The 12021-nt window shown below is 40.2% G+C and overlaps 1 protein-coding gene across 4 annotated transcripts in view; it reads left to right on the top strand.

Annotated features, from left to right (window-relative positions):
• Sik2 (salt inducible kinase 2) overlaps positions 1-12021 on the top strand; it is a 114691-nt gene that overhangs the window by 78574 nt on the left and 24096 nt on the right. For all 4 annotated transcript variants that reach the window (XM_021207720.2, XM_029543763.1, XM_029543762.1 and 1 more), the window contains exons 5-6: positions 10192-10316; positions 10700-10823. In XM_021207720.2, coding sequence (XP_021063379.1) covers positions 10192-10316; positions 10700-10823 — 249 coding nt within the window. The remainder of the gene's footprint in view (positions 1-10191; positions 10317-10699; positions 10824-12021) is intronic.

Below are 12021 nucleotides of genomic sequence, written 5' to 3'. Positions count from 1 at the left end.
GATGGCCTTGTCATGCATCAATGGGAGGAGAGGTCCTTGGTCCTATGAAGGCTTGATAGATGCCCCAGTGTGGGGTAATAAAAGGCAGGGAGGTGGGAGTGGGTTGATGGAGGGCACACTCATAAAAGCAAGGGAAGGGAGGATGGGATAGGGAATTTCTAGGGGGCGGGGAACCAGGAAGGGGGATATTGAAATGTAACTTCTGGATTTTTTTTTCATTTTCTTCTTAAAAGCATCAACTGCCTTAAAATTATCTTTTACCAAGAAAGCCCTCTCCCCACTCTTTTTTTTAACCCCTAGTACTATAGTTAGAAGCCAGGAGATCCAGCTTCACCTGTGTATCCCTTTATTACCAAAAGGACACCTGGAAACCTTATTTAGGCAGAGACTGGGGTTAAAATTACACCCTATGATTTATCAAAGTATTTATCACTGGAAGCACAAGAGGATCCTCTTTTCACAAGGGAACCTCTTTTCACATCCCCCCTCCTCAAAAAAGAGAAAGAGGGGTGGATTTAATCAAGATACATATATAAAATTCTCAAACAGTTAAAACCCCTAAATACTCAAGACAAATCCTTTTTTTTTTTTAAAGATTTATTTATTTTATGTATGTGAAGACACTGTCGCTGTCTCCAGACACACCAGAAGAGGGTATGGGATCCCATTGCAGATGGTTGTGAGTTACCATGTGGTTGTTGCTGGGAGTTGAACTTGGGACCTCTGGCAAAGCAGTCAGTGCGTTTAACTACTGAGCCATCTCTCCAGTCCAAGACTCTACTGAGCCATCTCTCCAGTCCAAGACAAATGCTTTTAAAACCCACATCTAAACTTTATAACATGTGGAATCCTTCAAGATCTGACCCTGACCACCTGACCTGTCAGGAGATATATAGAATAGGCTAAGGTTAGCATGTGACTTTCCTGAAGTGCTGGGATCAAGGGTATGTACCGCCACACCCACCTGATCCCCTTTTATCTATCCTCCATGTGACTTTTCCCTCCCTACATTATGTGTTTTATTTTGTTTTGTTTTGTTTTGTTTTGTTTTTAACCCACTGAGTTTACCTAGTGCTGCCTCTGTGTGCATGGGAAAGCTGACCCTACCTCCCCCAGAAGCCATCAGTTCCTCACTAAAGGTAGAACTTCATGAGTCCCTCCCCCATGCATGCTGGGATTTTGACTGGCTTAATCTTGTACAGGACTTGTACAGGAAGTCCCAGCCTCTGTGGGTTCATGCCATGTCCAATAACTACTGTTTTGATGCAGAGGTCCACTACCTCTGTCTCTTATAGTCTTCCCCTCCCTTCCAGGATGATCCTTGAGCTTTGAGGGAGTTGGCATGGGATAGCTGTCCCTGGACACTCTACAACAGTCTCTCATCCTCTGCATATTGGCCAGGTGTGATCTCTGCATTTCTCACTGTTGTAAAAAGAAGCTTCTCTAGTGAGGGCTAAGAGATGCACTACTCTACCATTGGCAGGAGCTTGGTGGATCAGAAAGTATAGGCCAGGTTAGAAGCTTGTCTTTTAAATGATCCCTTACCAAATAGTTGTTCTTTATCAGATCTGATAACTTTTGATGGCTCTGCTTACCTTTAAGGATGTAATCTTTTAATATCTCAGAAATCTTGACTTTTATAGAGACCTAGCACAGGACAGGTGGAACTCCATGTAAAGAAAAGAAAAAAGAAAAAATTATTGGCTAGGCAGTGGTGGCACATGCTTTTAATCCCAGCACTTGGGTGACAGGGGCAGGCGGATTTCTGAGTTTGAGGCCAGCCTGATCTACAGAGTGAGTTCCAGGACAGCCAGGGCCACACAGAGAAACCGTGACTCAAAAAGCCAAAAAAAAAAAAAATTATTGCTCAATTTATTAATTTCCCTGCTGCTTTTGCTTATTAAGAGTTCTATAATTTGCTAAAAGTGAACTTTTTAAGCCACTTACGTTGAAGTTAAAAGAACAAATCAAAATCATGTTTTCATTTAAAATGTATATTTAAAAGACAGAAATAGAAAGATAAAATCATAAATAGTTTTCATAATTACGGAAGCATGGCTCTGAAATGAATCTTAACATATTATTTTAGCAACAGTGCAGAGCCATGGCTGTACCTGTAGGCTGTGTTCAAGTTGTCTCAATCATGAGGCCTCCCTTTCATGAAACAGGAGCTTGGGGCATCCTGGGGAAAGGCCGAAACAAAGGAGCTCGGCTTTCCGTGATCCCATCCCCATCCCTGTCCCCGTCCCCATCCCCATCCCCATCCCATCCCCATCCCCGCAGCGTTGGTTCCTCATCATCTTGACCATTTTACTTAGAATGACCATTATGCAGTAAGTTATGTTTAGTTTTAGTCTCCAACTTTCACATCTTGAAAGTTATATAGTAAATACCTGATGATTCAAATATAATTTCAAGTTTTCAGAAAATAACTATAACTCAGAACTGGAGAGATCGCTCAGCAGCAAAACACACCCAGTACCCATGTCAGACAACTCTCAGCTACCTATAACTCCAGCTCCAAAGGACCTAGCATCCTCTTTTAGACTCTGCAGGTACCATGTGCATAACACACATATACAAATATGCACAATATTTAAAAATAATAAAAACAAATCCCTTTTTAAAAAAAATTACCACAATCCAAACAAGACTCCATGTGCAGTGCTGAGTCTGAATAGGCAGAGCAGATACAGGCTCTGCTGACACCATTGCATCTGCCCGCTTGGATAGACTGACCTCTCCAGTCAGCGCTTCTGCTGTCTTGCTTAGGAATGATTGTGTTTTCAGGGACAGTGTGTAGAGACTGATGATTATTTAAGACAAGGAGGCAGGCAGTACTGTGTAGTAGGCAAGAAGTAGGCTGCTGGGGAATGAATCCTTACTAGCTTACTGACCTCGGAGACATTGTCTCGCCTCCCTGTTCTCAGTTTCCTTATCTGGAAAGGGGGCATGGCACAGGTTCTTATCACATAGTGGCTGTTACATGAATTAATATTTGTAGAGTACTTAAAACTGCACCTGGTACTTGGTCCTGTTCAAGTGTTTGTAAAATAATTGTTAGTTAAATCTCTTGGCACCATGTAAATACTTAATAAAAGGTGACTGCTATTAATGTTGAATGCATAATTGTTCCATTGAAACAAAGCTGTAAAACTTTGATAACCAACTAACCTCCTTCAGCACATTAAAACAAACAAACCAAAAAGTTACCTGGCCTTAAAGCCCTATTGAGGCAACTAGTAAAGGAACAAGGGGAGTGCATCATTGAAATTTCCTCTGTCTGGTTAACATCTCCTCTGAGCAAAACCTTAAGTGTAATTAGTAATGTAAAGTTAGCTAGCTTAGTGTGATCTGTGTGTCATGTCACTTATCTGAGCTCAGAAGGAAGGCTTCTTTTCTGACTTGTTTGGTGGCTTATCACCTCTGCCATTGCTTTTACTGCTTTCCACTTACTTACTAGAAGGCCTTGAAATAAGGTTTCAGGTTTCCGTGGGTACAGTTTCAGTCTTGTGTCCTACAAATGAGAAAGGATGGAGATGAAAAGGAGATTTATTAAAAGATATTTGTTGACCTTCTTCCTTTCATTATCCCATTATCCTCCTGCCACAGGTATATAGTAATGAGGAGATAGCCTTGCAATGCAAGCAGGGTGACACCATTCATCAGTCCTGCTTTGCAGGCTCAGGTCCTCAAGCCTGCATAGGTCTTCATTGATGTTGCTCTTCCCACCCTTTCTCCATGAAGCTAAGGATTATCATTTCTTTGTTTCTTGGATCTTGGATTCCCTGATTGGGCACAGTTAGATGGTTCTAGATGGTTCACACTGGTCTAAGGATAATATTTCATCCTAGCCTTGGTGCCTTCCTGTCAGACAGTAACTGACGATTGGAGGTAAATGAGACTTTTTCTCACTGGTGAGCAGCAAAATATGCATTGAAGTCAGTGTTGGCTAATGAGGTTGCAGTCTGTATGATGAGTCAGCCGAGTTCCTGTCACACTCCTACCTTTTATTTGCCAACATTTATTTTCTTGTGATTGTCTTCCTCACTCCTATCTATGATAATTACAAATGTGTATCCTTTCATCAGGCTGGATAGCCTAATTCTATTGGTCATTTAAGAAAGACGAAATTTAACCCTCAAATAGTCTGCTTCTCAGAAAGAGAATTATTTTTATTTTTAAAATCACATTGGGGTGTGTGTGTGTGTGTGTGCGCGCGCGTGCGCATGTGCACGCGTGCATGCATGTGTATGTGTGGTGTGTGCATGTATGTGTGGCTGTGTGTGTGTGTGTGTGTGTGTGTGTGTGTTGTACTGAAAAGGGAAGGGAAAGTGCAAGCATGGAGGTCAAAGCACTACTTGGAAGAATCAGTTTTCAGCTTCCACTGGGTCCTGCGAATTGAACATAGGTCAGAAAGTCATCAGGAAACTTTACCCACAGAGCCATCCCATTAGCCAATGAACTTCTTTAAAATTATAAATTAGACATATCACACTGTTAGGGATTAAAACTGCCTGAGTTGTGATACATTAAAAATTATTTACTTTTTCTTGGCTTAAAGATAGGGTTTGTTTACTTAATTATTTTCCTTTCTTTAAAAAAAAAGACTTAGATTACTAAACAGTATCTTCTTAATTAAAAAAGAAACACTGAAATGTTTAGTAAGCATTACTTTATAGCAGTAAGCGCTGGCCAGCAGTTAATCCACGTGTGCTGCCATCTGTCCCTTGATCAAGCTCAAACTCGTGGCATCACTTCAGAGCTGGCTAGAGGGACAGCTGATCACACTCAGGCCCTGCTGAACCCAAGCTGCACTGTATCTGTTTCCAGCTGCATTTCGATCTTTGGTTTATTTCATTACTTTATTCCAACAGACAATAGAAATCTCTCCTGTGCTTGGTGTTCCCATTAGGCAGTAATCAAAAACTATTTACTCTTTATATGACTTTTTTATTCCTAAAGCAGTAGCTGATAGTTCCTAATGATGCTTAGACACTGGTAAATCATACTGTTTATCATGATAGCAGTAGTGATTTTTGTTGTCAGGAAGATAAAGGTCATTCATCTTTCAAAACACAGCAGAAAACACCAAGAGTTCTAATATGTGATACGTGTGGTTTGTAACTGGTTAGATTAGAGATAGTTATATGACTCAGCTTCTGAGGCCTAGTTGGTTCCCATGAGTGTCAGTAGCTGATCTTTGATCCTATTTTTTATAAATATTCAAACCATACATAAGCCAAGTGAGTGAGTGTGGATATATCGGGAAATCATGAAGCTATTGTGAGAGTAAAAGTTCAGAGTATTTGCCTTAGTATCACAGGGAGGGAAATAGGCAGCACCTCGACATAATGAGGACAGAGTTGTTTGCATCAGGCGCTCTTAGGATGAATATAGATTCCTAAAATGAATGTAACTATACAAACATCCTAACTGCTCTTGGTCACATGGTAAGGTGCTGTAATTAAACACCTGATAGGTCAGTTTCATCTGGCACAGAAAATAACTTATAATTCTTCTTCTCTGTTTAATGGTAGGTACTAACCCTGGATTTTAGGTAGCCTTGCCTCCAATTTTAAGTTATATTAAGCTGCCTAGGGGCATACTTGGGGCTTTGATGGAACAGTTTTAACAGTTATACCTGACCTGTATTTGAATATACTTTTACTCCCTTATAGCTGTGAATACTTAAACATATCAGTATAACACATAATGGTGATCTGGAGTTTAATCAGGTTCCTAAATACTGTTATCCACTAAAAAGAACCATAGTACTTGGAGCAGTAGTGGTGTTAAGGGCAAAGAAGATACAAGTTGAGCATGGGTAATCTTTTGGTGTCCAAAGATACAGAAGTACTTAAAACTAATTTTAGGGAAAAAAAAAAAAAGTGTTAAATGAAGTAGGTTGACATAGGATTGGCCAAACCTGGAACACTGGGAACATTAGAATAAATAACAGCAGTATTCTGTTATAGCTCAAAGAGTCAAATATTTACAGTAGTAAATGATATAGCATTTAAATATCTCTTCCTCACAGAGGAATTGTAATTAATGAGGTGATAGATTTACTTAGTGAGATGTGGCCATTGCACAATGCAAACATATCAAAATATCACATTGTAGTCCATAAATCCATATTATTTTATATTTGGCATTTAAAAAGTAAGACTAAGGGCCAGCAAGATGGCTCATCATGGGTAATGAGACAAGCCCTATGACTGGAGTTGAATCCCTGCAGTCCACACAGTGGAAGGAAAGAACTGATTTCAACAAGTTCTCTACTGACGGCTACATGTATGCCATGGCACACACATGCCTCCACACAGAGATAAACACATATTTCTAACTGAAAAAAAATTTTTTTTTGAGACAGGGTTTCTCTGTGTAGCCCTGGCTGTCCTGGAACTCACTTTGTAGACCAGGCTGGCCTCAAACTCAGAAATCCGCCTGCCTCTGCCTCCCGAGTGCTGGGATTAAAGGCATGCACCATCACGCCCAGTCCTTGAAATTTTAAAAATACAAATGAGAACATCTATTAAGGAAACATCTTACCTATTTAATTCTCTGATCTGACATGGCCTGAAATCAAAGTCTAGATAGAAAAAAGTGTGCCTCCTACCCCAACAGCTAGAGTGGGGATATCCCTAAAGCTGTTGCCTGTCTGTGGAATGTGTCCCCTAACTGAGCTGCCTTGCCTAGTCTCAGTAGAAGAGGAACTGCCTTGTCCAGCAGAGAGCTGATATGCCAATGTTAGGGACTGTCAGGGAGGCCTCCACCCTCTCAGAGGAGAAAGGGAGTGGGAAATGGGGAGAGGGACTCTGTGGAGGGGGAATGGAAGGAATTAGGGCAGCGAGCAGGATGTTTAAAAAAAAAAAAAAAAAAAGGAGTGCCCAAGTGATCATTTCCCTTATAGTTGCCTGAAGCTGATGATGATGAGCATCTGTCACTATTCTACTTCTGCATTGTTGAGATTCTTGCTCTGTATTTTCTTCTATGGATAACAATACACATGTATGGCACTTGTGTGTGTAGTGAGTGCTTTGTATGATAAAATAAGAATATAGTAGGCTCTTTGTATCTGTGGGTTCCACATCCTGGGATTTAACCAACCACAGATGGAAAATACTCTCTGAGTAAAATGTCACATTATTGCTCCTGGGTAGCTTACCTCCAGTTGTAAGTTATGTTAAACTTATGTAGATAGGCCTAGGAAACTTGAACCTCTACTAAACTTGAGTAGAGGGTTTTTTTTTTCCTTGCCATTTACCCTAAGCAATTAAATATAGCAACTAGTTAAATTGTCTCTGTACTGTATTAGGTATCATACATAACCCGGAGATGATTTAAAATGTGTAGGAAGAAGTATGGAGGTTATAGGCAAGTATTGTCCCATTTTATAAAAGGGGTCTGAACAACCAGATTTTAGTACCCACTGTGTGTCCTGTAACCAATTCTCCACAGATACTGAAGGACAGTTGTGTAGTTCATTCTGTCTTAGTAAGTGATAACCAGAAATTTTGAATTTTTCCTATTTCATCTACTTGCTTACCCCTTACTTCATTTACTATATGCTGTTTACAGAAAGCTATAGGCTGTAAGTGAAGAAAATTATCCATATTTCTATGAAGAAATATAAATGATCTTTTAAAATGCCCGTTTCATTGCCAATTCTTTTACCTGGCATTATTAAATTGGTCACAAAGAGCTAAGCTATAAATCACTGTGTCAGAGAAGGATGCAAAGTTGTAGGTAAACCTTGTTTCTGTTCCATGTCTGCAGTGCAATAGCAGCTGTATCATCTTTCACAAGTGCTTAACTCTCTCCTGAAATAAGTCTTCCACATTGCTTTACTAGGAAGACTTCTCAAAGAGTCTTCATATAATAATGTAATATTACATTATATTGTAATATTATATGTAATACATGTAATAAAGTAACATGTAATAATGCCCCTTTAAGACATAGACATGGGCTGTACCTGTGGCTTTCCTTGCATGAATGAGACCCTCACTGCCATTTACTGAGTACATACTGTGTTTCAGTAATATTCTATATTTTTCTACTTACATCTTAACACACCCATCATGTTATCACAAAAATAACTTTGGAAGTGCTCTGGCAAAGGTTCTTGAATATGGACAGGTGTGGTTCTATGATAGCATAGTGAGCCTGGCTGCTGTTCAGTTTGATTGTTCCACAGAATCAGATACCTAGAAAGCATGTGTCCATTTAGTACCACTTTCTTGTGACTAAACAGGGTGCTTTCTCTGCCTAAATCTGTTAAAATTACATTGGACTGGATGACCTAAACAGTGATTCTTGCTCTCTTGCTAAGAAGTATACTAAGGCTGTCTTCTCAATAGGCTTGTGTCTTCCCTCCTTTGAGTTCATTTCACCAGTGTGGGGGAGTTCTGAGTCAAGCATTCTATTTGGCTCTTTAAGACATTGAAATTTTTATCTTGCTACCTGGAGAGTATCTTTCATTTACATATATTGAAACGCTCACCTTGCCAGTGTGGTATAAAATGCACGTGTCACTGTGTCTATCCCAGGCTCCTCACACATCTGTCCCAGAGTTTGGGTGTGTCTTTGTACAGGAAATTAACCTATTATTCTTTAAAGTGGATTTAAGTATCTTATTCTTAACTCATTCTATAGTTTTTCTAGATTAGAAACTTACATCTCTGTATATGAGTTACAAGGTGGCAGAAGTAGCTAGTAATTGAGGCCAAATAAAGAAGACAAAGGTTTCTGGTCATTTTGGAAATGTAGGCAAGGTGGCATTACATTGTAAAGATGGATGTGATTGACATCATTTCTTCATATGTCCACATGTGACCCAGCAGGCATGAATGGGAGGCATTTTTCTAGGTGCTTTGTCTTTCCTCTACTGAACCTTACGCTCTGGATGGCTTTCTCCTCCCTCATTAGTTAGTTCCTTGTAACCTTTTCCTCAGGAAGTTAATAATGGTGGTAGTGGCTTCACAGAACCAGTGCTGACATTTCACATCTGGGTTCTTTTTATGTCTTTAATCTCATTAATCCTCACTGCATCTTATCTGGGCAGGTGGATTATTCTCACTGGTGTAGATTTGGAAACCTAAGCTTCAGAGAAGTAAAATACTTTTCTGTGACACTAGCGTTAGAAGAGATAAAACTGTAAGTCAGTTCTGCTTCTCCTGAATTTGTAGTTATTATACTCCTCCATGAAGCAGCTGTGACCTGGTTACAGTCGTTATTGTGCTTAATGCCTACCTGTTCTTACCTGTTCTTATGTCAGCAGGCTGAGAGAATATCTTCCCCCAAGGGACTAATGTGTGTTGTCTCAAGGCGCAAACAAAGGTGTAGTTTACATTAGCACATTGGTGCCTCATAAAAGCTGCTACTGGGCATGTTTATTATTGCAGCTTTACAAGCAGGGAAACTAAGGTTCCCAGGTGCTGACCCTGGCCCCAAAGCCAGTGTGTCTCACAATGGACCAGGTCCACTCCACCCTGAGTCTGCTTAAGCTCCCCATGCATGCAGTGCTTCCCATGCACTATCGAGAACCAAACTTGGATAACAGTAAGAATTTGTTTCTTGAGTATTATCAAAAGGGCAAACACATCAATGACAAAGGACACTGAAAGCTTGTGTGCATATATATATATTGAAGGCATTGTGTCCAGTGTTTGCAGAGTGTATTCTAGGTACCAAAACTGTAGATTCAGTGTGACTGAGATTATAAGGAGAAAGGATTGCAGTTGCTTTGAATTGTCATGCCACTGCACTCTGTAAATGAGCATATAGATGAGAGTGGTGCCGGGTGTTGTAGCAGACCATATGCTATCATGTTGTAAGGAACTCAGATGGGCATCTGAGTGGGATGTATAGATCAGCATTTAAAGAGCTGTTACTTACCAGGCTCTCAGTTGCCTCAAAAGCTGCTATATGTTGCTACTTAGTTGGGTTTTGCTCATTTGTCCCCTATAGACTTTATAGAATTAAAAGTGGTTAGTAATCATCAAACAACTTACGGTCTACAATAATCAAACTCACAGTGGCTATTCACACAAATAGATATTTCATCAAAAAAAAAAAAAAGCATTGTCATTGTCATAGTGGTCCCACATTATAGAAATGGTTACTGAGAAGGACAGGGCAGTTTGAGAGCAGAGATAAAAGTAACATTTATCTCCATCCCAATAGATTTCGGCTTTGGAAATTTCTTTAAAACTGGTGAACTGCTGGCAACATGGTGTGGCAGCCCCCCTTATGCAGCCCCAGAAGTCTTTGAAGGGCAGCAATATGAAGGACCACAGCTGGATATATGGGTATTGCTTTGCTTTGATATATTAAATGTATCTATCATGATAGTCGGTACTCTGGCCTATCTCAGAAGCTCCTGGTAGTAATCTCCCCATCCAATTAGTCAGAGCATCTGGAAATGGATCCCTAGGAAAGAATTTCCTGAGACAGGTGTTGTCATCCTAATATCAGCAATGATTTGAAGTAACATGGTAAATGACCAAATTGAGGCCACTTAGTATTTATTTTGCTTAATCTCACCACAGAAAATAAGGTTTTCAGATTCTGAGAAAATGACAAATTTGGACAGGAATCCATCAATCCATGTGATTTTAGAGCCATAAGATGTTTAGGGAGTCTGAGTGTTTGAAGTGCTCCCTGAAAATGACTGCACTGCTTTCTTTCCTAGAGCATGGGAGTTGTTCTTTATGTCCTTGTCTGTGGAGCTCTACCTTTTGATGGACCAACTCTCCCTATTTTGAGGCAGAGGGTTTTGGAAGGAAGATTCCGGATTCCATATTTCATGTCAGAAGGTAACAAGCCGTTCATCGTATTAGTCGTGCATTACAGAATTTATACTGCATGAAGTCCTAGCCAGTTTCCTTACTGAGAGTTTGGTACCAGATAAAATGACTGAGTCGTTTTAAAAGCCATGCAGCTCTGCAGCACCCTCCGTGTAGACAAGCCAAGCTCCAGCCTTCCCCCTGTACCTGAGAACAGAAGCCCCAGATTAAGAGCAGAGAGCCTTCCCATTCAGCTTGAGTTTATAAATGTCCCGGTTTATATTAGACTCCATAGATACAGGCTTACAATGGTTTTACTCTATGTATGAAATAGAGTTTCAAAATTAAGTTTTTAAATTCAAGTCAACTGATGGAACTCTGGTGAAATAAATTGAAGTGCTACAGTCCCTACCTGTCTCGTTTTAGGCTGTCATATAAACAACAGTTTGATTTACTTTTTAATTGTATCTTTAGTTTTCTTGGGAAAGCAAAGACACATAGGCTTTGGAAACAGACGACTACCTGAATGGAGTCCTGAGTTCACCATTCATTGGCCATGCAGTTTTGACTCATCTGTACAGTGGAGTTAACAGTAGTTCCTACTCTAGAGATGTCATAAGGATGGTTAAATTACTCTGCATAAAGCACTTAGCACAGTGCCTGAGAGACGTGAGTGGCAGGAGGCTGGATTGGAGAAGGGTAGTTAAGAGCTTGATTTCACTCAGCTGCAGCTACAGTGTACTTAGTGTAATCAGAAGTCCATCAGTGCACATGGTCCTTGACAACACTGATGAGAAAGCAGCAGCTCACTGGAAAGAGCTCACTGCTCACCACCTGGCTTTACTGAGCATGCCTCAATATGACCAAGGATCAGTTCATTATGCTTATTCTGAGAGCGAAGCTTAATTTATTTTCCTTAGTGGAAATCTAAGTTTATGACTAGATAGTTTGAGAAATGCACTAGAAAGATTCCTTTAGCATACAGACAGCTTGTTCTCACCTGTGTTTCTTTTTCTTTTAAAGATTTATTTATTATTATACATAAGTACACTGTAGCTTACTTCAAACGCACCAGAAGTGGGCTTCAGATCTCATTAAGGATGGTTGTGAGCCACCATGTGGTTGCTGGGATTTGAACTCAGGACCTTCAGAAGAGCAGTCAGTGCTGTTACCCACTGAGCCATCTCGCCAGTCCCCCTCACCTGTGTTTCTTAAATATTTCTTCAGC

This window comes from Mus pahari, chromosome 10 (assembly GCF_900095145.1).
Source record: "Mus pahari chromosome 10, PAHARI_EIJ_v1.1, whole genome shotgun sequence".
NCBI classification, from domain to species: domain Eukaryota; kingdom Metazoa; phylum Chordata; class Mammalia; order Rodentia; family Muridae; genus Mus; species Mus pahari.
Note: the sequence above shows the minus strand (reverse complement) of the source record. Positions and strands in the feature narration are given on the sequence as shown.